A 25,637-nucleotide genomic window follows, 5' to 3' on the forward strand; every position below is an offset into this window, starting at 1 on the left:
AGAACACCATGTCATGACAGAGGCAGAGACTGGAATTATGCAGCTGCAAGCCAAGGAGTGCCAAGGATTGATGACTATTACCAGAAGCTCAGAGGTGGCAAGCAAGGATTCTCTCCTACAGATTTCAGAAGGAATGCCTCATCAACACCCTATTTTGGACTTCCAGGCTCCAGAACTGTGACACAATAAATTTCTGTTGTTTTAACCCACTCAGTTTGTGGTACTTTGTTATGACAACCCTAGAAATTAATACAGTATCCTGGTAGTATAAACGCCTGATATTAAGCTTTTTTTTTTTTTTTTTTTTTTTAGGGCTAAACCCACAGTATATGGAAGTTTCCAGGCTAGGGGTCAAGTCCAAGTTATAGCTGCGGGCCTATGCCACAGCCATAGCAACACGGGATCTGAGTCTCATCTTATCTTACACCACAGCTCACGGCAACGCCGGATCGTTAACCCACTGAGCAAGGGCAGGGACTGAACCCGCAACCTTATGGTTCCTAGTCGGATTTGTTAACCACTGCGCCACGAAGGGAACTCTGAGCTTTTTTTTTATGTGAGTGCCTGACATTAAGCTTTTGATTTCTGAGGCTTCCTTTTCAAGACATCCATCTCCAGTAAACATATTGCCAGCTAGAATGACAAAGCTACTAGTCAAAAACCAGTAAGTAGCCAAGCCATGCTCCCCCAACTCCAATGAAAGTTCTCCTTTCAGAAACCCTCTCTTGGAGTTCCCGTCGTGGCGCAGTGGTTAACAAATCCGACTAGGAACCATGAGGTTGCGGGTTCGGTCCCTGCCCTTGCTCAGTGGGTTAACGATCCGGCGTTGCCGTGAGCTGTGGTGTAGGTTGCAGACGCGGCTCGGATCCCGCGTTGCTGTGGCTCTGGCGTAGGCCGGTGGCTACAGCTCCAATTCGACCCCTAGCCTGGGAACCTCCATATGCCGAGAGAGCGGCCTGAGAAATGGCAAAAAGACCAAAAAAAAAAAAAAAAAAAAAAAAAAAAGAAATCCTCTCTTATTAGAAGAATATAAATAACTGACCATTTGATTGACTCTGCTTTTCCCTTCCCATGTCCTAATTTCCACTCTTAAGCTTTAAATTTGCCAAGAAAGAGTGTAACCATGAAGTCCGAGGTACCCTGCCCTCAACCCCAAAGCCATAGCCCCAGGTCTGCTCTTTGTCTGTTTACCTACAACCTTGTGTGATCCTCAGGGATGCCAGGTACTTTCCAGGACCTGTGAGTAATAAGCTTTGATTTTTCTTTTCTTTTTTTTTTTTCTTTTTTTTTTTTTTGGCTTTTTAGTGCACCCATGGCATATGGAGGTTCCCAGGCTAGGGGTTAAATTGGAGCCGTAGCCGCTGGCCTACGCTACAGCCATGACAGTGCCAAATCCAAGCCGTGCCTACGACCTACACTACAGCTCATGGCAATGCTGGATCCTTAACCCACTGAGCAGGGCCAGGGATCAAAACCGCAACCTCATGCTTACCAGTCGGATTTATTTCAGCTGCGCCACAATGGGAACTCCATAAATTTTGATTTTTCAAAGTTCTCTGATAGTTGTTGCTGAGGTACATCTTGCAATCATAATAACTACAAGGGCCAGTCCAACCTCAACGTTGGCTCCAGCCTGGGAAAAGTCCATGGAGACTTGCCACAAGTAGTATGAGCTCAGGCGAGTGTCTCAGGCACTTTTGCCAATAGCATCATTATTGATGGGCTGAAACCTACATGAAACATTTCTTTAAAGCAAAAAGGGTTTTAATTTTGATTACCTATTTTTCCTTTTGTTGCTCATACTTTTAGTGTCATATTTAAGAATACTCTGCCAAATTCATGGCCTAGGAATTTATCTATTGCATCTAAGTTATCTAATTTGTTGGCATTCCATCTATCTAATTTTTTGGCATTTATCTCTAAAATCAATAGTGATTTTAGAATCATTAATTTCTGATTTTAGTATTTTGAGTCTCTTTCTTTTTTCTCTTGGCCAGTCTAGATAAAAGTTTGTTTAATTTTGTTTGTCTTTTCACAATTGACTTTTTGTTTCATTAATATTTGTTTTTCTACTCTTTATTTCATTAATTTCCACTCTAACCTTTATATTTGGTTTGCACTCCTTTTTCAGTGTCTTAAGGTAGAAAGTGGAGTTATAGATCTGTAATCATTTTTTTTTCTCTTTTTAACGACTGCACCTGAGGCATATGGAAGTTCCTGGGCTAGGGGTCAATTTGGAGCTGCAGTTATATGCCTACACCACAGCTACAGCTACAGATCCGGCCACATCTGTTGACCCACCACAGCTTGCAGCCACACCAGATCCTTAACCACTCATCAAGGCCAGGAATTGAACCCACATCTTCATGGACACTATGTCAGGTTCTTAACCCACTGAGCTACAATGGGAATCCCTCTTATTTTATAATATAGACATTTAAAGCTGCAAATTCCCCTCAAAGCACTGCCTTAGCTGTATCCCATTAATTTTTATATGTCATGTCTTCATTTTAACTTACTTCAAAGTATTTTCTAATTTCCCTTGTGACTTCTTCTTTGGCCCATTGGTTTTTTAGGAGTATGTTCCTATTTTCCACATACGTGGAATTCTCAAATTTCTTTTTTTTTTTCTTTCTTTCTTCCTTCCTTCCTTCCATCCTTCCTTCCTTCTTTTTTTTTTTTTTTTTAATCTTTTGAGGGCTGCACCTGTGGCATATGGAAGTTCCCAGGCTAGGGGTTGAATCAGAACTGCAGCAGCCAGCCTATGCCATAGCCACAGCAATGGCAGATCTGAGTCGTTTCTGCAAACTACACCACAGCTCATGGCAACACCAGATCCTTAACTCACTGATCCAGGCCATGGATGGAACCGGCAACCTCATGGTTCCTAGTTGGACTCGTTTCCACTGTGCCACGACGGGAACTCCAACCATATATTCTTAACTTATCAGAATCTAATTCAGATTTATTTTAACTCCATGAGATGTAAAACTATTAATCCTATACATTTGTTTATATATTCCCTTTTCCTTGTGCTATTATTATATATTGCTTGTAAATAGTATACAGTATGTTTATATATGTCCTCATAGGTTATAAATCCAACAATAAATTGTTATAATTATTTCTTTATATATTTATATGTCTTTTAAAGAAGCTAAGAGAAGAAAGGAGAGCAAATGTATTTTTACAGTTTTTTATTTATCAATTCTGGTTCTCTTCATTTGTCCCTGTGGATCCAAGTTACAATCTGTTGTCACTTCATTACTCCAATACAGCTTTGTTTTCATCCATCTCATGTTGTTATTGTCAAATATACTACATTTTATATGTTATAGACCCAACAATACAATTACAGACATACTGTTTTCTATAACTGCTTTTTATAACTGCTTTTTAAATAAGTTAAGAAAGAAGAAGAAATTTACACTTATAATGTCTTTTATAATTACATAATTGTTTTTAACAGAACTCTTTGTTTTTCATATGGTTTTGAATTACTGTCTGAGGTCACATGCTTTCAGTCTGAAGAACTTCCTTTAATATATCTGGTAAGACAGGTCTGCTAGCAATGAATTCTCTCAATTTTTGTTTTATTGGAAAGGTTTTTCTTTTTTTTTTTCTTTGATTTTTGGGTCCTCACCTGCAGCATATGGAAGTTCCCAGGCTAGGGGTCAAATCAGGGATGCAGTTGCCAGCCCACACCACAGCCACAGCAACGCTAGATCTGAGTTGCATCTGCAAACTACGCCACAGCTTGTGGCAACTCTAAGCAAGGCCAAGGATTGAACCCACATCCTCATGGATACTAGTTGGGTTCTTAATCCACCAAGCCTCAATGGGAACTCCTCATTTTCATTTTTGAAAGCTAGTTTTGCTAAATATATGATTCTTGGTTGACAGTTTTTTTCTTTCAGCACTTCAAATATGTCATCCCTCTGCTTTCTGGCTTTCACTGTTTCTGATGATAAGCTTTCCTTGGACAAGTCATTATTCTCTTGTTGTTCTCAAGATTTTATCTGTCTATGACTTTCAAAAGTTTAATGCAATGTTTTATGGTGTGGATCTCTTCATATTTATCCTACTTGGAGTTCATTGAGCTTTAGATATGCAGATGAATGTTTTTCATCAAATTTGGGAAGTTTTCAGCCATTATTTCTTCAATTTTTTTTTTTCTTTTTTAGGGCTGCATCTGCAGCATATGGAAGTTCCCAACTGGAGCTGCAGCTGCTGGCCTGCACCACAACCACAGCAATATGGGATCCGAGCTTTGTCTTCAAACTACACCACAGCTCACAGAAATGCCAGATCCTTAACCCACTGAGCAAGGCCAGGGATTGAACCCGTATCCTCGTGGATCTTAATTGGGATCGTTAACCACTGAGCCATGAAGGGAACTCCCAAGTTAGTATTTTAGATAATATATTGCAGCAACTCTGGATACTAGCCACAAACTCCTCCCCCCACCCATACCCACACATAGTGATCTGGCTGGACTATTTTGAAATTTTATTTCCCCTGCAGTGTGTAGTCTCTTGATTTCACTACTAAAAGGCTGAACCTTGGATAGGTGCACTGTCACCCTGAGATGACAATGGTTTTAAAAGGGCCCTCTTTGTCTATTTCCTCAATCTTTCTGTTAAGCTATCTCTATTGGTATCACACCCAGTTACTAGCTTCCACTAATTGCTGACTAACTGCTTTATTATTTTCAACAATGCCCAGGGGCATAAATTGCTGCACAATCTGATCCAGTGAAATTAAGCCCCTTTTCAGGAGCAGTCTTTGAGGACAGTCTTTGAAGTTTATTCTGACCTTAGGAGGTCTCTTCTCAGCTACCTCTTTGCCTGCTTCTCTCTGGCAAACTTGGAGCTGGTCTAATTTTTAGCTTCTTTTTCTCAAAGCACTACCGGAATTCCCTTAATTGCATATACCAACAATATCTCCATAATTTTTGAGAGCCTCCATATGCTTGAATTTCTGCACACTCTGTTGCAAATAAATTCAGTTCCCTTGGAGAGAACATCAGAGTTCTTATGTTCTTATGGACTTCCTCTCATGAACTTCCTCTCTCTCTCTGTACAAAACCTTTGTGCCACTGCTCTGAAGCTGATGGCTTGGAATGACATGCCTGCTTTACAAGGTTGGGGCAGTAGACTTTGGTCTTCTAAGCTGGCCTCTCACAGAATGGAACTTCCACTTTAGAAGCCAAGGGAGGGAGATCAGGACCTCAGTATCCTCAGGCTTTCATGCCTAGAATAGAAGTTCCACCCTATGAGTTGGGAATGGGTTGAGGAAGAGAGCCTCAGTCCTCTCAGCTACTCTTACCTGGAATAGAGCTGCTGCAACACACAGAGGTGAGGAAGATGAGAAATGCTGGTGGTCTGCCACTCCCAGAGAGATACTGTAGCTCTCAACTGGATACTGAAGGTAGAGAGAATCCTTTGTTCTTGGCTGTACCTGCCTAGAGTGGAGCTACTTTCACAGTGGCCTGGAAGTGGAAAGAAAGTAGGTCATAGCTGAAATGCCATGACCTCGCACTCTTCTTATCAAGATTTAGTAGATTTGCTTTTTTTTTTTTTTCTTTTTCTTTTAGGGCCACACCCACAGCATATGGAGGTTTCCAGGCTAGTGGTTATATTGGAGCTACAGCTGCCAGTCTACATCATAGCCACAGCAACTCAGGATCCAAGCCAGGTCTGCCACCTACACCACAGCTCACGGCAATGCCAGATCCCTAACCCACTGAGCAAGGCCAGGGATCGAACTCGCAATCTATGGTTCCTAGTCAGATTTGTTTCCACTGAGCCACAATAGGAACACCAAGATTTAGTAGCTTTTCTTGAATAAATGTTCTTTACTCACCTATATGCATTAGGGCAATTTCAGAGAATTTTTTGAATTTTTAAATTAAATTTTATCAGTTACGGTTGTTTTACCAGAAAGAGGATTGGCAGAGCTTCTCATCTCACTATGACAGAAATCATCTCCCTAAGATCGCTTTGATCTAAGATTTTAGAATGATGAACTTTGATAAGAGGTTTTGCTTTGTTTTGTATTCATCCATTGTTCTGGGTACTCGGTGGGCTCTTAATTAAACACATTTCTCTTTTCTGAAAATGTTTTTTGTATGTTTTTCTTTTTCAATATCCTTTCCCCAACTGTTGTCTCTGTTCTGTCTTTCAAGAAATTTAATCAGTCAGATGTTGAATCTGTTTTAATCTATTATCCCATCTCTGTTTCTTTCTGTTTAACTTTCTGAAAGGTTTCTTTGTTATTTATATTTCTACCACTTTGTTATCGCATTTTAAATTTTTTACTTGTTCTTTGATCCTTTTTTTGTGGCATCTTGTTCTTGTTTCAGGATGCAATATCTCTTCCAGTCTCTCTAAGATTATCAGTAATAGTTTCCTTGACATTTTCTTCTTCTCTTTGCAGCATCTTTGTTTTTGAGTTCCCTGTTTCTGTTTTTTGGCCTCTCTTACATATTGAAGACTTACCTCAAGGGTCTAGAGACTGGATCTTTGTTTTAGGGCTGACATCCCATCCTAAAGGCATACAAATAGCACCTAGAGATCACTTCCCATGGAAGAGAAAGAAGGTCAACCTTGGAGTTGCACATACCTGGCTCAAACTCCATCTCCACATTTTTTGACTCTGATTGGGTAAATCCTCTAAGCATCAGCTTCCCTCTTAGTAAAAGAAGGATAATATGCCCTTGCAGATCATATTTAAGCGAGTGCTTTGCATACCATAGACACTCAGGAAATATTTAACACCCCAGCCTTCCCTATTCAGAAGCTGCTCTAAGGTAACTCAGTCAGTCCTGTCATCTGTGTTGACCACTGATGTGCGTGCACTTCTCTTCCTTCTCTCTCTCCTTTCCTATTAACACCATATGCTCATGATCATGCCTCTACCAATCATGGAGGCATACAACCCATCCTTAATGATAAGATCTACTACAATCAAACAGATGAGAGGAGACAGGAGCAATGTGGTCTGAGGGAAGGCCATCTAAGGGGAAGACCCTGACTGAGGGTGTCTTAGAGCAAAGAAGGTGTCTTTAAATCATCCAATAGCCTGGAGACATGGTTCTTTAGGACAGCTGTTGGACTTCATGTACCACATACTCACACCGTACTGCCTCCCCTCATCCCTCCAGCTCCTTGCTGTCCCCACTTTGCTGCTCAAGCACAGATCAAGGCTCTGATTCCTTGAGGGTACCAACTCCTAAGCAAGGCCATGAAGGAAGAGGAAGGGAGTGATTGGCCTCCCTGAGCAAGAGAAGCCAAGAGGGAAGGTCTTGGCTTCCAAGTGAGAATCTGTGCACCCCGGCCTCCCTCAGAGCATTCTATACCAGACATCTAACTTCAAAGGCTCCCCTGAGCTGGGGCTGGCCCTATTCCTTGAGTTCTCTGATCCTACCATGGTGGATATCCAAACCTAGGGCTCCTGGGCCCAGGATGAGAACTTGGCCAGCTCTATGCTGTACCCAGAGCCCTCTAAAGGACATTCCATACAAGGAGTTCCATATGCCTGAGCCCTCAGCTGGGAATGTGTGCCTCTAAACCTGTACATATCACCCCAGGTGGTGGGCGGGAGGTGGCCAGTCACCTGAGTGGAACCTACATACTCGGTGCTCAGGGCTTCTCCTGCACTCTGATGACCCCATCCTTCATCTGTCACCTCTCCCACATTTCTGAGGGGCAACTGGGCACATATGCTACGACATACTTGGGAAACTCTACACTCTTCCACCTAATGGACCTCAAGGTGCACCTCCTGTGGACCTTGCACTGTGTTAGGTCAGGTGAGTGAGGCAAAAATGCACACAGATGCTTCCTCTCCTGTAGCTAGTTGGAATGAAAGGCAACACCTGCCAAATGTTCAACATAAAGCAGTAGGGCTAGAAGATGGAGCCATTTTATTTATTTATTTATTTATTATTATTATTACTATTACTATCATTATTATTTTGTTTTTTAGAGCCACTCTCGTTGCATATGGAGGTTCCCAGGCTAGGGGTCTAATCACAGCTACAGCTGCCAGCCTATGCCACAGCCACAGCAACACAGGATCTGAGTCCCGTCTGTGACCTACACCACAGCTCACAGCAACTCCGGATCCTAAACCCATAGAGCTAGGCCAGGGATCGAACCCACAACCTCATGGTTCCTAGTCAGATTCGTTTCTCCTGCACCACAATGGAATTCCCAAGGATGGAGCCATTTTAAAAAGATGGACCTGAAAGTGTTCTCTAGCTTGACCTGGGTGGTATAGCATATGTTATACTTCAATTTTTTAAAAAAATTTTTGACTGGCTTTGGCCCCCAGAACTCAGCAGAGAAACCAAATGGGAAGTAGAAAAAAGGTGACAGGATCATTGAGGAGGCTAGGTCTGGAGGCCAGTAGCTGGCAGTGGGAAGTTTCAGAGGGCATAGATTGGAGCCCTTGTCAAGAAAGAAGGCAATGTCTGGGGACTAAAAGAATGTCAGAGACAGAGGGGATCAAGAATGTCAATTCTGGGATATGAGAACCAGGACAGCTTTCTTTAAACAAACAAGGGAGTTCTGGGAAGTCTCAGTGTATACATAGTTGATGAGGAAGTAAGGAGGGGTTTGTTGGCTTCTCCTAGGTTCTGATTGAGTGGGGACTCCATGATGGAGAGCTGGAAGGTCTGGAGTATCAGAAAACACTCAAGATTCTGAAAGGAGTGCCCTGGAAAATGACTTCAGATGGTGAGCAGCTGCTGCCTGCTCACAGGTCTGAGACTATTACTATTCCTAAAACCTGGCTTCCCCAAAGTAGTCTAAGGAAAACAAATGTAGAGCCCACCCCAGGCTAGCCAGGGTCACCATTTGCATGGCCAATGACATGTGTTTTGGGGACAAATATGATGAGCCTTCATTTCAGAGGTGGAAAGGAAAAGGCAGACACTATGTACTCAATCAATGCCAAGAACTGAGTCTAGACCACCCATTAAGCTAAGCAGGGGCCTTCTCCACCTCTCTGGTCCTCCAGTATCTGCTCCCCAGCATAAGAGGCTCATTACCTCCCATTTTTCTAAAGCCCTAAGTGCCATGATGTTCTTCCCTCTATGGGGTTGGACTTTGCTTCCAGGAGATTCCTCAGAGGTCTAGGACACACTCCTGTCTCCTGAGGCTGCTCTTCCCTGTTCATCCAGTCTGGTTTTTGTGCATCTGTTCAGCATGCTGGGTCTTCCCCTGCAGAAGCTGGGCAGTGGGGGCCCTGAAAGGATCACAACTCAAGAGGTGCAGTCTGAGCCAGAAGGAGGAACAATGTCCTCCTTTGACCTACATGCTATGCCATCATTAATGTAGCTCAAAATTTTGGGGAAGCTACACACACTGTTGTATGTTCACTTTAGCTCATGGGAAAGATAGGAAGTTCCCATTTCACAGGCACCAGCCTTGGTTTCCCACAGCCACTTGCTGTGGCTCCCGGGTCCTGTCCCATTGTGCCACTGCCCACCTTATCCCCTTCACCCGCTACCTTCTGCCCTATTCATGATTCTTATTTCAGTTCCCCCTACTAGCCCTCTCCTTCCCACCTTTTCACATACAGTAGACTTGACCTGGAATATTCTGTTTCACCTTTCTCTGACTAACGCCTGTTTACTCATCTTTTTGGGGGAGGGGTCTTTTTAGGGCCACACCTGCAGCATATGGAAGTTCCCAGGCTAGGGGTCCAATCTGAGATGCAGCTGCCTGCCTACCCACAGCCACAGCAACGCTGGATTCTTAACCCACTGAGTGAGGCCAGGGATCAAACCCACATCCTCATGGATGCTAGTCTGATTCGTTACTGCTAAGCCACGATGGGAACTTCCCAGTCATATTTCTTCTGCTCACTTCCTCCAGGAAGTCTTTGCTGAAGTTCCGCACCCCCCCCCAACCACCACTAATCTAGGCCCCATGGCTACTCTTCTCATAGCACCCCTGACTTTTCTTCCATGGTACTTATTAGAGTGTTCCCTCTTCCTTGTCTGATAAAGGTCTCCCACTAGACAGTTAGCCCTGAGGGTTGCGAGCACATCTGCTTCTGCTTCTCACTGTATCCCCAACACTTAGCACAGTTTCTGGCACCAGGTACATATAGAAAGAAGATGGATCAAGTGAATGAATGAATGACTAAGGCACGATGTTACTTTATCTGACTAGGCAAAGCCCTTCCATTTCCACATGACTTCATCCTGCCCAAATGGAGCAAGAGGATGCATGGCAGAGTGTGAGCTTTGTAAACAAGCAGACCTGGGCCTGAGTTCCAGCACTGCCACTCACCTGATTGTGTGAGTCACTTCCCTTCTCCCAGTCTCAGTTTACTCAACAGTAAAATGGGGGTTATAACAGTACCCACCTCACAAGATGATGGATGAAGTACAGTCATATATGCAACAGGAAGAGCCTGGCACACAATGCTCAGAACATACGAGTCTCCTTCGCCAGAAGCTGATAAGAGGAGTGTGCTCTTGTCCCCTGGGTGGGACTCCTCTGCTGCATGCCTGGAGCAGTGGGGAAGGAGAAGAGGTTTGTCTCCCAGGGCAGGACTGCTCTGGGATTCCCTAATCTAGCCTGTGACCATCTGTGCTCCCCAATGGCCTCAGGGAGCCTTCATCCTCATCCCTCTTTCACAGCCCCAGGGAAAGGGCATACTTTACTTTCTCCATTTTCTACAAGCAAACGGAGGGTACCCTGGGCCTGTCTGCTTCCCCTCCCAGGGGGCTCAGGCTCTGCCTCAGGCATGCGGGGAAGACGGGTCCAAGTCCTTGCCTTCCCTGTGCCTTAATCAGCTTGCTCTATTAGAAAAGAATTGGGGGAGTTCCGTCGTGGCGCAGTGGTTAATGAATCCGACTAGGAACCAAGAGGTTGCGGGTTCGGTCCCTGCCCCTGCTCAGTGGGTTAACGATCCGGCGTTGGCATGAGCTGTGGTGTAGGTCGCAGATGCACCTCGGATCCCGAGTTGCTGTGGCTCTGGCGTAGGCCAGTGGCTACAGCTCCGATTGGACCCCTAGCCTGGGAACCTCCATATGCCGCTGGAGCGGCCCAAAGAAATAGCAAAAAAAAGACAAAAAAAAAAAAAAGAAAAAAAGAAAAGAATTGGGGTTCCCTCTGTGGCGCAAGAGGATCAACAGCATCTCTGCAGCACCAGGACACAGGTTTGATTCCTGGCCTGGGAACAACTCCATATGCTGAGGGGTGGCCAAAAAAGAAAACAAACAAACAAAAAAAGCATTCTTTTTGCTTGTGCCTCTCTTCTCTGAAACTACCACCAGGAATGAATAAATGGAGAAAACCTGACATGATCAGAGAAGCCCTTCTGGACACAGACTTATGCTGGGTGAGCCTTACTTGCTTTTTTATGAGATGTGAGACTGTTGGTTAAGACTATATCATGGCAGAAGGGAAGCAGGTGTTAGCCCCTAGGACATCAGAAAAATTATCCTGTCCTCAAGGGGCTAGCATTTGAGGCATCAGTGAAAAGGCTTGAAGAATCTTCAGGACACATTTGAAGCCACAAAATGTACAATTCAGTTTCCAAGCTTTCCAACTCTTTCAAGGGCCAGTAGTGGCCCCACCTACACAAGTAAGCCCACCTTCTATGGACCATCTGGCCCCTCCTCCTAAAACTAAACTCCTTGGCTTTTGGTTTTGCAGAATGGGGCTCCTCCCACCTCCACCTACCACATCCAACCTCAGAACCAAACCCAGAACCTGGGTCAAAGGGGCTATCTGGGCACAGGCCTTTGCACACGCTGTACCCCACTCCCGTTAATGCCCACACCTCCTTTAGAATTCAGCCCAAGTACAACCTCCTCTGAGATCCTCCCTTGTTCCTCAGACCACCCCTGCAGGCTGGGTGAGCTGTCCTACTGGGCTCCCTTGCCACCCCAGGCCTACTTACCTCCATCCCTTCCTCCCTGGGCTCGTCTATCTGCTCTTTTGGCTACTCACTGAACCAGAAGTGCCTTGAGAACAGGGCTGGCCTTTGTCCAGGACAGTGTCTGGAACACAGAATTTGGAAAAAAAGAATGAGTAGCGGGAGGGTGTACATGTGTGGAGAGAGTGGTATATGGGAACTCTCTGTACTTTCCACTCAATTTCACTGTGAACCTGGAACTGTTCAAAAAAATAAAAGTCTATTGGAGTTCCCATTGTAGTTCAGTGGTAACAAACCTGACTAGCATCCATGAGGATGCAGATTTGATCCCTGGCCTTGCTCAGTGGATTAAGGATCCGGCATTGCCATGAGCTGTGATGTAGGCTGGCAGCTGCAGCTCTAATTCGACCCCTAGCCTGGGAACTTCCATATGCTGAGGGTGCAGCCCTAAAAAGACAAAAATTAAAATTAAAAAATTAAGTGTAATTTTTTTTTTGTTTGTTTGTTTTTTTGCCTTTTCTAGGGCCACTCCTGCGGCATAAGGAGGTTCCCAGGTTAGGGGTCTAATCAGAGCTGTAGCCACTGGCCTACACCAGAGCCACAGCAACGTGGGATCCAAGCCGCATCTGCAACCTACACCACAGCTCATGGAAACGCCAGATCCTTAACCCACTGAGCAAGGCCAGGGATCGAACCCGCAACCTCATGGTTCCTAGTTGGATTCCTTAACCACTGAGCCACAAAGGTAACTCCAAGTGTATTAATTTTTAAAAATTTTTTTAAATAAATGAAGAAATATGATCATCCCTTGATTATGCAACACTGGCTTGCAGAGGCCTCAGGCTGCTGTACTTGAGTGAGGTACGCAAGGCAGACTGGTCATCCCTGAGGGCAGGGACTTCTCTTCCCTTATCAGTTCTGCCAGCTCTGTCAGCCCAGGTCTGAGTGCCCAGAGGTGGTGTGGTCTGAATGGCTGGATGATGGTGGACAACTCCCTGCCCATCCACCTGTGATGCAGCAAGTTAAGGAGGCTGCAGAAGCCATCGGAGATTTGGACCGGGCCTTCCATCATTTGTGCTATGGCTGTGGACCCCCTCCTAGAAGGTCAGGCTGGCTAGTGAAGGTAGCAGGAACTAACTCTAAGGCTCACAAACACTCCACTGGTGCGTGATCTTGCAGACTTTTTGCCCCTGACCTAGTGTATTTCTGCATCCCAGGTCTCCACAGTCTTTCCAGGAGTCTCAGAGGGACTGAGCTGGAGCCAGAGCAGGATCTATAGATCAGAGGGGACAGTCCTGGTTCCAAGATGGTTCCTGCCATTTGATTTCTCACTGTTCTTGTTCAACAGTCATAGACACGGGGCAATACAGTGAAGAGTTTTTTCCTCTAGAAATTCCTGACCTTGGCCACAGCCCCCCTGAAAGTCCAAGAAGATCAGGGAAGGCTGCGGAAGCCTTTGAAGCCTCCACCCTGCCCCCAGCCTCTCATCATATACTCAGCCACCTTTCCCAGCCACTGCTGGCATGCCAGTCCTGGGAGAGGCCACATAGAGACTGTCACCTGTTCTGTCACACTCCAAGACCCAAGGCTTCTAGCTCTGTTTCTCCATTTGGCCTCTTCCTCTGGTCTTCCTCCAAAGGCCCTGGGCTTCCTGGGAAGCAGGATGACACACAGAAAGAACAAAGGGCTTGGAGCCAGCCGGAGCCCTTCTTAAGAGCTGTGAGAACTTGAGAAGTTAAGTAACATCTTTGAGCCTCAGTTTGCTAATCTGTCAAAGGGGATAATGATCTCCACCTTAGGGAGTGATCTCCACCTATATTACGTTTTATATATATAGTCTTTTTAGGGCCACACCCATGGCATATGGAGGTTCCCAGGCTAGGGGTCGAATTGGAGCTACAGCCTACACCACAGCCACATCCAAGGCGCATTACAACCTACACCACAGCTCATGGCAACGCTGGATCTTTAACCCACTGAGCAAGGCCAGGGAAGGAAACTGCATCCTTATGGCTGCTAGTCAGATTCGTTTCCACTGAACCACGAAAGGAACTCTGAGGATTACGTTATGAACGGTAGCTGTTACTCCACAGGATAAGGCTTCTGAGCTGTATTTCCATCTGGTGCTCTGTGGTAGGGTAACCATATATCCTGGTTTTCCCAGGACAGTCCCAGTTAATGCCTATTGTCCTGGTATATTTATTGCCCCTTTTCACACTCAGAAGAGCCTGCTTTGGACAACAAAATCCATGGTCAGCCTAATTGCACATCTCTCTACTCCCAACTCAGGTCCAGCTTGTGTGAGCAGCACCATCACCCATTTCTACACTCCCCTCTAAGAGGCCATGTCTTGGTTTATAGTTAGGAGGGTTTTTAATTGTTTTTCTGTTTTTTTGGTTGGTTTTTTTGTTTCTTTGCTTTTTAGGGCTGCACCCACAGCATATGGAAGTTACCAGGATAGGGGTTGAATCAGAGCTGCAGCTGCCACCCTACACCATAGCCCACAGCAATGCCGGATCGCCAACCCACTGAGCGAGGACAGGGATCAAACCCGTATCCTCATGGATACCAGTTGGAGTCATTTCCATCGAGCAATGACGGGAACTCCCAGGAAGGTTTTTAAAGCCTTCTCTCTGAGCATTGGGTTTTTATTTTTTACAATGGGTATAGCAAAACCCATCTTAAAGGTTGCTTAGAGGATTAAATGAGATAAGGTGTGCAATGCACATGTCTGGCACAGGCCAGATGCCAGATAAACATGAGTACCCTTCCATAGCCTTCTCTGCCTGGTTTCCATCATGCCAACTTCCTCTCAAGAGTGGGACTCCAGAGCTCAACTTCTCTCCTACCAGGAGAGTGATTTCAGAAGTTCTAAATGACATATGAGCTCCCAAGCTGTCATCTCTCTAGAGAGCAGGAAATGATCTTCACCTCCGCTTACAAGCTCCACAGCAGGCCCTGAGGAGCATTCCAGCCTCTCCTTCCTGCATGTATCCACGTGTCTCTACTGGCAGCTTCCAAGCCCATCGCTATAGTTAGAAACATTTCAGCCCTCACCTACCTTGTCCACGTAAACAGAAGGCACATTTGAACTCTCCCTGCTCTTCCAGGAATCCAGAGGCCCAAAAAGGAATCTGCTGGGCCTCCAATCCCCAGGGAGCTGCTATCTGGGCCAGTAGGCAAAGGGTAACCCTGTAGTCTCAGCAGATAAAGCCACCATGAGACCAGGCAGCAAGGGGATGACATGCTCCCACGTCACAGGTGGATTAGCGGCATGTCCTCCAAAGGCCCTGAAGCTCGATTCTCCCATCTGCCTTTTACCTTCACACCCAGCTACTCCTGGCATTCCTTTGCTATTAGACAACCACCAGTTCTCTGGCCTGCTCCTTCCCCTTGCCTTGTTCCAGGTGGCACCAAACCTGCCTCAAATATTACAGACATTTTGTTCCACTAGGCAGCTCTTGGTGTAAACACCCTGTCAGTCACTGGGATCTGACTCTAGGGCTCTTTGTTCAGAGGCAATTGTGTGACACTTTTTTCATGCTGCTTTAGAAACTGTAATATGTGTATGAAAGAAGCTACAGGAAGAAAAACATAATGAAGCAGCTGCTAAATTGGGACTTTAAAAAAAAAGGTATTTATCTCCTCAGAAAAGAAAATCATGGACTTGAAGAAAAGACTTGTGGCTGCCTGATGGGAGGGGGAGGGAGTGGGAGGGACTGGGAGCTTGGGCTTATCAGACACAACTTAGAACAGATTTACAAGGAGATCCTACTGAGTAGCATTGAGAACTATGTCTAGATACTCATGTTGCAACAGAACAAAGGGTGGGGAAAAAAATGTAGTTGTAATGTATACATGTAAGGATAACTTGATCCCCTTGCTGTACAGTGGGAGAATTAAATAAATAAATAAATAAATAAAATAAAGTCAGGGCTGAAAGATAAAAAAAAATTTTTTTAAATATAAAAATATAAAAAAAGGTATTTTGTGGTGGTGGTGATGGTGGTTGTGTGTGGTGGAGAAGGTGTTTCAATAGATCCCAGGGAGGTAAATGCTAACGAGGGTGGGAGCTCTGGTTCAGCAGTGGCAACAGCATGTTTGGAGGTAACTTTAGGACAGAAAGAGAAATTGGCTGAGTGACCTTCTCTTTCCCATCTATAAAATGGAATAAAACATACTAGTTGGTTTTGTCGTGAGGCTGTAGTATTAGGAGGGTGAAATGAAATCAAGGAAACTCTCAGCATTACAGGAACACCTGTAGTATTAGGAGGGTGAAATGAAATCAAGGAAACTCTCAGCATTACACATACACATAACCCATGTAGAAGCTGGGGCTCCGTATGACCCAGTCCTGTATGGAGTCACATGCAGAGAAGCACATGCTGGCAAAGGAATTGAAAAGATCCAATATTCTAGTGATTGCACTGGGGAGAGGGGATGACGCAGGGGAAATATAGGGAAAGGGGATGAAAAGGTACAAACTACTATGTATAAAATAAATAAGCTACAAGGATATATTATATAGCACAGGGCATAGAGTCAATATTTTATAATACCTTTAAATGGAGTATAATCTACAAAATATTGACTACGTTGAAACTAGTGTAATACTGTAAATCAACTATAACTTTAAATTAATTAATTTTTTTTTTTGGTCTTTTTAGGGCCACACCACTGTCATATGGAGGTTCCCAAGCTAGGGGTCCAATCGGAGCTGTAGCTGCCAGCTTACACCACAGCCATAGCAACTCCAGTTCTGAGCTGTGTCTGCGACCTACACTGCAGCTCATGGCAACAGCGGATCATTAACCCACTGAGTGAGGCCAGGGATTGAACCTGCATCTTCATGGATACTTGTCAGATTCATTTCCACTGAGCCATGATGGGAACTCCTAAATAAATGTTTTTAAAGACCCAAACTTTACATTTTTTTTAATGTGTGTTTATTGAAAAGTGTTTCCTGAACATTTTATTTGTTTTTGTCTTTTTATGGCTGCACCTGTGGCATATGGAGGTGGCCCAGGCTAGGGGTCAAATGGGAGCTGTAGCTGCTGGTCTACGCCACAGCCACAGCAACACCAGATCTGAGCCGAGTCTGCAACGTACACCACAGCTCACCGCAATGTCGGATCCTTAACCCACTAAACAAGGTCAGGGATCCAACCTGTGTCTCCATGGATGCTAGTCAGATCTGTTTCTGCAGAGCCATGTGGAACTCCTTACTTGGGTTTCTTGAAGAACACTAAATGTGTCAAACTCACAATCCTCAGCCACATTGCTCAAAAATCCCTTTATTCCCCACTCTTATCTTCTTGTACCTCTTAGCGGCTTGGAGGTTCTATTAAGCCAACTCCCAAACGTCTAGCCAGCCTGCACGGCTCTGCTGCCATTCGTCCCCTCAGGCCCCTTTCCGCTCCTTAGGATGGAATTAACCAAGTCTCTGCTCCGTGCTCTATTTTTCTCTCCCTTTACCCATTAGCAGAACTTGACACAATAAAGAAGACTCTGTACCAACCCAAAAAGTAAGATTCCTTCCCCTTTCCTCCCATCTCTTCAGTTATATATCTCAATCTGTTTTTTCTTAATCCTATACCACAAAATGCCCAGGAACCATGAGGTGCCGGCTGAATAATCTTGAGAGAAATACCTGGCAGACAAAGCAAAATTCTTTTCAGTGGGTGGAACTGGAGATTATTAATAAGTCTTGCGCGACCGGGCACACTATTGTCATTAAGTTCCCCTTCCCCCCACTTGTCACAATGACTGTGGTTTCCGCACTTTCTAATCATACCGATTTTCCTTCACAACATCACTTGCTTTGTCATCCCCTCCCTTTCCAGAACCACGGGTGTGCCCCAGGCCTTCAGCACAGTCTGGCCTCCCTGACTTAGCATCTGACTCCAGCTTCTTGCCTCCAATCTGTCCCTCATGTACCATGCAGCTGATCTTTAAGGCACTCCGCACCCACAGGGTGGCTCCCCGGATGTACAGCTCCCGACTTTCCAGTGCACAAAGTCTCATTCCTGCCCAGGTATCCCACATCAAGCATGTGGCAGCGGCTCTCCACTCTTCGCCACCACTCTAACTACGCTGTCCTCCAGTGAGCATCAGCCAAGGAGTTCCACTCCCTCCAAAAGGCCCACCCTGGCTGTTTCTCAATTTTGCATCATGGCATTTAGAGTGTATGCCACACAGTCTCACTTCTGATTTTCTCTGTCACTTGATTGTTTTGTTTTAAAGCCTTGAGTCTTCTTCTCATAAGACCATAAGCTCCTTGAGATCAGGGACCTCGAAAGGCTTATAAGGAGCACCTGGGGCACTCAGAAGTCATCTTCCTCTGTTAGCTCATGACAAGAAAAACAGACTGTTTCTACTCCAAGGGCCTTAATGGAAATCTCCAGATGCTCCTGCCAAGTCTTCTGCATTAACTCTCTGCCAAGTCATTTAAAAAACAAACAAACAAACAAAAAAACCTTCTGGATAAAGGGCAGAAGGAACCTTTTTCAAAATGTATGTATTTAGGGGCTTGTGGTGGATACTATATTCATCTGGCTCAAAACTTAAAATGAAGTCAGCCTCCCACCTGTATCTCAATCCCCCAGCTCCCCTGCTGAGAGGCAAACGATAGACTGGATCCTCATTTGTCAATAGGTATTTGAGCAAATACAAGTCAATATGAATAGATCCTCCTTCTCTCCCCTCATTTTTTTATACACAAGCTAGCATGCAATACACATTGTTCTCCATCTTGCATTTTGTTGACCATTTTATCTCAGACGTCATCCCCTACCAGCCCTAGAGAGCTTTCTCACTCTTTGTCTTGGGGCTGTGTGGTGTTCCAGTGCAGGAATGACTGATTTACTTAACCAACTTTCAGTTGTGAGATGGTGAGAGTGTTTCCAGTCTTTTACTACCATAGGCAATGCTACAAAGAATAGCCTTATTCAGACACGATGTCATATAGGGGAGTGTATCTGTGGAAGTAGAACTGCTAGGTCAAAAGGTAAGATGCATGTGTAATTTTAATAGTTATTTCCAGATCATTCTCCAAAGAGGCTGTATCATTTTACATTCCTACCAGCAATGTATGAAGGTGCCATTTCCTCACACCCTCACCAATCTAGTAAGTAAAAAATTTTCATCTCAGTGTAGTTTAATTTGCACCATTCTCCTTGTGATTGTAATTAAACATATTTTATGTTTCAGGTGTGTGTGTGCTTATATGAACTCTGTCTTTATACTCTGCTCACTTTTGTGTTCTTGGTCTTTTTCTAATCAACGTAGAGGAGCTCTTTGTATTAGGGGATTTAGTCCTTTGTTATAGGAACTGCAGATAATTTCTCCAGTTTGTTGTTTGTCTTTTGACTTTGCCTTTGGGCTATTGCTAGGTGGAAATGTTTATTTTTCCGTAGTCAAATTTATCAGTCTTTGCTTTTACAGTTCCTAGGTTGGATGCCTTGCTCAGAAAGAAGGAAGATACTCCCCATCTCTCCCCCACTACAAACAGCTTTAAAAAAATTGTGTCAGTATAAGAAGCTTGGAATGACTTGCCAGATTTTGTGAAGAATAGGCAAACTCCTATCCTTCAGATCCCAATTTTAGGAAGACACAAATGGACTACTGCAATTCCAGGGCATAATATATAAGATGTGGCACAATGAGAACCTGGGCTAGGACCACCTAATCCAGTCTAAGTTGGCCAGGGAAGGCTTTCCAAAGGACGTGGCACCCATGTACAACTGGAGGCATGCATAGGAGGCAGCCAGGGGAAGGATGGCCTTCCAGTTAAAAGTTGCAGAATATGCAAAGGCCAAGAACAAGGTTGTCCAGTCTGACAAGAAGACAGGGAGCCCTAAAGGGTTGGTGTGTGGTAAGGGGTGGATATAGGAGGGTAGACAGGGGCCAGATAACAGAGGACGAACAATAAGGCAGAAGTCAGAGCCTTACCCTGAGGCAATGGGGAGGCTGCAGGGGGACACATCAGTTGTGTGGAGGAAGAGCTGGAGACAGTTCAGGGTGGAGGCTGGGCCTTGCTCAAAGGCTTCCTCCTCTTGCTCAGCAGCAGCCATAGCAGTTTAGAGAGGTTCTGGGCTGCCAAACAAGAGTGAAAATTTCAGACCCTAATGTTCTGGTCCACCAAACATTCAGAATTCTATAAAAATCATCAGGGAAGGAGTTCCCGTCATGGCACAGCAGAAATGAATCTGACTAGGAACCATGAGGTTTCGGGTTCATTCCCTGGCCTCACTCAGTGGGTTAAGGATCTGGCATTGCTGTGAGCTGTGGTGCAGATCACAGATATGGCTTGGATCCTGTGTTGCTGTGGCTGTGGTGTAGGCCAGCAGCTGTAGCTCCAATTGGACACCTAGCCTGGGAACCTCCACATGCTGCAGATGTGGCCCTTATTAAAAAAAAAAAAAAAAAAATCAGCGAAGCTAGCACCTTCTCTGAGAAACATTTCTACCCAAGATGATGGCAACCTCAAGAGCTTTGATTTTTACTAGGCAGGGTGGTAGTTATCACTCTCACCTTAGCACCCCTCTGGCAGACAAGGACAGGTAAAGGTAGCTCAGCCACTAACTGCCCTCTCCTCAGCTCCAACCTGGCTCAGGAAACAGCTGGGCTTTTCAGCCCTCAACCACTCATCCAGACCCCCATTCAGAATGGACAACAAGGAGTTCCCATTTGTGGGTCAGTGGTTACGAACCCAACTAGGAACCATGAGGTTGCAGGTTCGATCCCTGGCCTTGCTCAGTTGTGTAGAGGAAGTTGCTGTGAGCTGTGGTGTAGGTTGCAGATGCGGCTTGGATCCAGAGCTGCTGTGGCCGTGGCGTAGGCCAGTGGCTACAGTTCCGATTGAATCCCTAGCCTGGGAACCTCCATATGCCACAGGTGTGGCCCTAAAAAAAAAAAAAAAAAAAAAAAAAAAAAAAAAAAAAAAATGGGCAACAAGATGCAGGACTGCTGTGATGCAGCGGTAGACCTTTAGCTGGCTCACGTCCACATGGATCTCTTTCCTTCTGGCCAGCAAGGTTCAGTCCCGCTCTGAGCAGCCACAGACATAGGCCTATGAACTTCTACTCCCATAGCTTTTTTTTTTTCTTTCTTTCTTTTTCTTTTTGGCTGCCTCTGGGGCATATGGAGTTCCCTGACCAGAGATTGGATCTGAGCCGCAATCTCAACCTAAGCCACAGCTGCAGAAACACTGAATCCTCAACCCACTGTGCCAGGCCAGGGATCAAACCTGTGTCCAAGTGCTCCCAAGATGCTGCTGAGCCCATTGCACCAGAGCAGGAACTCCCTCATAGCCTTTTAAAACGGGCATTTTGTAGCAGGTCTCCTGAGCAACTGTCTTCCCTAAAGTGCCTAGCCCAGAGCCTTGCACACAATAAGCACAGAGTAAATGGTAGCAGTTTCTATTAAAACTGGAAGCTTTTCCATTCACTAACAGGTTGCAGAGGGAAAGGAAAGGTGTTGTGGACAGGAGGAAAGTTAGAAACCACTCCAATGGAACTTTGGGAAGTTGCCATTATGACTTAGAGGACCCAAGTTCAATCACTGGCTTCACTCAATGGGTCAAGGATCCGGCTTTGCCATGAGCTGCGGTAGGTCACAGACAAGGCTCGGATCTGGGATCTGGCGTTGCTGTGGCTATGGTGTAGGCCAGCGGCTACAGCTACAATTCAACCCCTAGCCTGGGAATGTCCATATGCCGAGGGTGTGGCTCTTAAAAGCAAAAAAAAAGCTAGAATTTTTAATGGAACTTTGGAATTGCCTCTGGCTTTTGGTTATCCAGGTCCTCCCAAGGCCCGACCCCCAAACCAGCCCATGAAGTCGGTTCCTGGTGCTACCATTTTAGTTATTTTTTCTTTGATGCCCTAAAGCAATTTTATCCCAAAGGGTCACTTGATTAAGTCAAGTGCCATGGAGATAAAAGCTCTCAGAGGCTGCTGGAGGCCTTGATTCCAGCAGGCAGGCTTCCTGGGGCTCCTGCAAGGCACCTCTACTGCAGAGGTCTGAGGGCATGCACAGGGAACCCACTCACGCCAGCCTGGAAAGGCAAGAGGGCAGGAAACCTGCTCCGACTTCAGCTCCAAATAGGCAAACAAGCCCCTGCCCCACGCAGCCACCAAAGGGCAGTTAGGTCAAAGGCAGAGTAGCAGAGGTTTATAGGGCACAGCATGAGTCTCTCTGGAGTCTACTTCTCCCACCCATGTGTTCTACTGTGGGGGCTCAGACACCCAGGCCCCATCTCAGGCACAGCGAGCTAATGAGGATGACACCAGGAAGCAAGGGGCCTGCATTCTAGGACAGGTTCCAACTCTGCAGGCTGCGAACCTGTCACTTGCATAAAGTGCATGTCAGCGTAGGGCCGGGGATTTTATTTTTCCCAAAATGAGACAGTCTATTTCAGTAAACATAAGAAAGCTCACTGACAAGAACACACAACTAGCTTTAACTTACATTTATTTGATGCTACGTAAAGGCAGCAGGGTGGCCATTGTGCACATATTATCTCATTTAATCCTTTCAGCAACTCCATGAAGGTAGGATAATACAGATGAGGAGAGTGAGGGTCAGAGAGGTTGAGCCCTGAGCCACGTCCCACAGCTAGTACGTGGCAGAGCTGGGATCTGACGAGGGGCTGTCTGGCTGCAAAGGCCCTTGCCCTTAATCATCATACGACATGGGGACTAGGAAGTGCTGGTCAGCTGCCAGCCCAGACCCTTCCCCAGCCACAACTAGCGATGCCCCTAATCACCAAAACCCCGGACAGGCTGTAAAGGAAGGATGGAGTCATAAAGGAAGAACGGAGTCTCCCCAAAAGTCACTTTTCTTTATTCTCAGTACTCCTCTCACAGCATGGTCCCGCCAATTCATAGGCTTCCCTGTACCCACCAAAGAGCTGAAGCTCCAAAGGCCTGGGGATCACCAGCCGTGGCTCTTTCTAAAAGCAGTTCCTGGGCGCCATGGAGGATCAAGATTTCTCAGTCACTCCTAAGTCCCCTTCCCGAAGCACAGGCACAATACCGCAGCTTGCTCCTCGGACTTGCTGCGCCCATCCCAGGAAAAGCTGGAGAAGAACTCCAGAAAGCAGGTGGCTCCTGGTTGAAAGAAGTTGGGACCTGGGCCTTTGGTTTAGTTTAACCTGGGTCAGGTCAGATCCCTGTTCAGCAAATGCAGGGAGTCTTCACCCCATTTTGTCAAAGGCCACCTTCTTCACCAACTTGGCCTGAAAACATGCTGAGTGCGGAGGGACATGTGTGACGGAATCCCGGGTTCAACTCTGCTGGAAGCCACCGTGCTGGAAGAGGACTTCTTTCACTTTGTCCACAATGGTGCCCACCTCAGCCATGGCCCCCAGACCTGGGGAGCAGAGCTCTACTGTGACCCTGCAGACTGAGGCAGGGGACCATTCCCCACCCACCCCACCCAGTGCTCCCCAGTGCCCCACCCAGAGCCCGAGGCCTGGGAAGGGCAGGACCAGGGCTGAGCCAGACCCATCCAGTCCCTCCCACGAAACCCTCCGGACAGTCCCAGGAATGGTTACAGTAGCCATCTGAACTATGTGGGCTGCATGTCAGGGAAGATGCGAGGCATTTTACTGTCTCATTTAATCCTAACAACTCTGACAAGGAAGAATTTCCATTTCCATTTCCCAGATGAGAAAGCCGAGCTCAAAGGAGAAGGGTTTTACCTGAGGTCACAGCAGACTAGGATCTGAAGCTGAGCCCTGCCCCAGCCCCAGGCCGTAGGAATGAGCTGTGAGCCTGGCCAGACACCCACCTTGGTCTCCACAGACCAGCTTCTTGGCCACACAGGGGATCTCGACATAGCCGAAGGCCTTGAGCTGGCACACCTGCTGCTCAGTGAGGGGGTGCTCCCACATGGCAGTGTTCATTGCTGGGCAGAAGAGCAGGGGCTTGCTGCGGTCCCAGGCCCGGATGACACAGGTCTGTGAAGAGGGGGGTGGGGGGACTGTGGGCTCAGTTTGCTGTCTGTGGAGCTGTCTCAGCCTCGGGGTGGGGCCATGTCCCCTGGTCCTCTCACCTCCCCACAGGCTACACACAGGAGATGCTCTACCAACTCTGGCAATGACCCAGCCACTTCTAAGCAGACCTCTCCTCCTGTGCAAACAAGGCTCCCTGTGCCCAAGCAATGTCTTCCCCAGAGCCGGCCCTTGCAGACAGAAGCAGCTCACAGAGTCCTCAGTGCCGTGAGCTTTGCAATCACGTGGACCTGGGTTCAAATCTTGCTGCGCTATCTGCTGTCACTAGCCATGAGAACTTGAACACTTGTTCCTTCACGCCAGGAGTCTCAGCTTCCTCTCTGCAAAAGCCCCCTCACCGAGCAGTCATGAGGACAGAGGGTGTGTGCTCACTTATAAAGCTCTTCGCACAAGGCCTGGCACAAAGTATGGCCTCCAGAAATAGTAGCTCCTGTTATTATAACAAGGATAGGGGTGTCTCGGGGAGAAATAAGCTCTGAGTCCCCTAGGAATGTGCTCCCCTGGGCTCTGACTGCTCCAGGTGCCTCTGCCTGGGCTGTGGACCCTTTAGGGAGATAGCGGCTGACACACCCTTTCCCTGAAGTGGATCCTGTCTGGGAAAAGAGGGGGAGTCCAGACAACAATGCCACAAACAGGCCAGAGAAAATGCCTGTCCTTCTCAGTGCCCTTGCCCTCTCCTAGGACAGGAAGGAAGTGGGACAGCACACAGCCTCAGGATCTGGCTGCTTGCGTCGTCCCAGACACCAGTGTTTGTTTCCCACCCAGTCCTCGTAATGAGGCAACCAGGCTATGAGTGGACAGTTTCAGTCCACACTTCCTCTTGGCCACGTGCCACCTGCTGCTTCTGTGGAAGTCATGAGCATCCCTAGAAGAGCCCCTTGACTGTGTGGGAGGCAGAGGCAGGGCTGGGGTTTCTAAAGGCGCTCAAAGCAAAACACACCAGCCAGAGCACAAACCCAACATCTCCATGCCCCCCCACCTCTCTAGCTTTTCCCACCCCATCTCAAAGCTCAGCGTTTCCTGGACAAACCACAGCTCCTCCAAACCTTCCAGCAGTAGGAGGGCTGAAAGGAGGCATCAGTTCCCACAGTCACTTGTTTGGCCAATGTTGTGTGCAGCACCTCAGGCTCTGCCCCTGGGAATCCACTTGGGTGAAGAGAAGCCCTGGATCCGTGTCAGAAGACCAGCTCCCAGCTGGACTGGTGACCCAGGAAAGTCACCTTCTCTTTCTGGATCTGCTGCATTACTGAGAACAAAGAAGGGCCAGAGGACAGATGCACCTCACCCAGGCCCAGGGCCCAGAGATTGGGAGCACAGGTTCATGCCTAGCACGCTGCCCTGATAGCACCCCAAGTTCTGGATACTGGAAAGGAAGAAGACCTGAAGGAGGGAGGAAGCAGGGCAAGTGTCTTTGGGGGTTATATAAGGAAAAAATATCTTCTGAGAGAAGACAGAGCCACAGATCATGATGGCAATAGTTTAAACTTTATAAGACTTGAAGTTCTTTGGAGTTCCCGTCGTGTCTCAGCAGAAACGAATCTGACTAGCATCCATGAGGGCGCAGGTTCGATTTCTGGCCTCGCTCAGTGGGTTAAGGATCCAGCGTTGCTGTGAGCTGTGGTGTAGGTAGCAGATGTGGCTTGGACCCCACATTGCTGTGGCTGCGGTTATGGCATAGGCCAGCAGCTACAGCTCCTATTCGACCCTTAGCCTAGGAACTTCC

The 25,637-nt window shown here is 46.6% G+C and overlaps 1 protein-coding gene across 7 annotated transcripts in view; it reads right to left on the reverse strand.

The window, feature by feature from the left end:
• PPCDC (phosphopantothenoylcysteine decarboxylase) overlaps positions 3,183-25,637 on the reverse strand; it is a 43,513-nt gene continuing 21,058 nt past the window's right edge. For 5 of the 7 annotated variants that reach the window (XM_013978053.2, XM_013978054.2, XM_005666125.3 and 2 more), the window contains 2 exons: positions 23,692-23,860; positions 22,355-23,271 (listed from right to left, as the gene is read on the reverse strand). In XM_013978053.2, the coding sequence (XP_013833507.1) occupies positions 23,186-23,271; positions 23,692-23,860 (255 nt within the window). In that variant the 3' untranslated portion in view covers positions 22,355-23,185. Of the gene's footprint in view, positions 5,492-10,380; positions 10,526-11,925; positions 12,026-19,851; positions 19,996-22,354; positions 23,272-23,691; positions 23,861-25,637 lie in introns of those variants that run through there. The other 2 variants (XR_002345561.1, NM_001243368.1) reach the window with 2 other exon arrangements.

This window comes from Sus scrofa, chromosome 7 (genome assembly GCF_000003025.6).
Source record: "Sus scrofa isolate TJ Tabasco breed Duroc chromosome 7, Sscrofa11.1, whole genome shotgun sequence".
Lineage (NCBI taxonomy): Eukaryota > Metazoa > Chordata > Mammalia > Artiodactyla > Suidae > Sus > Sus scrofa.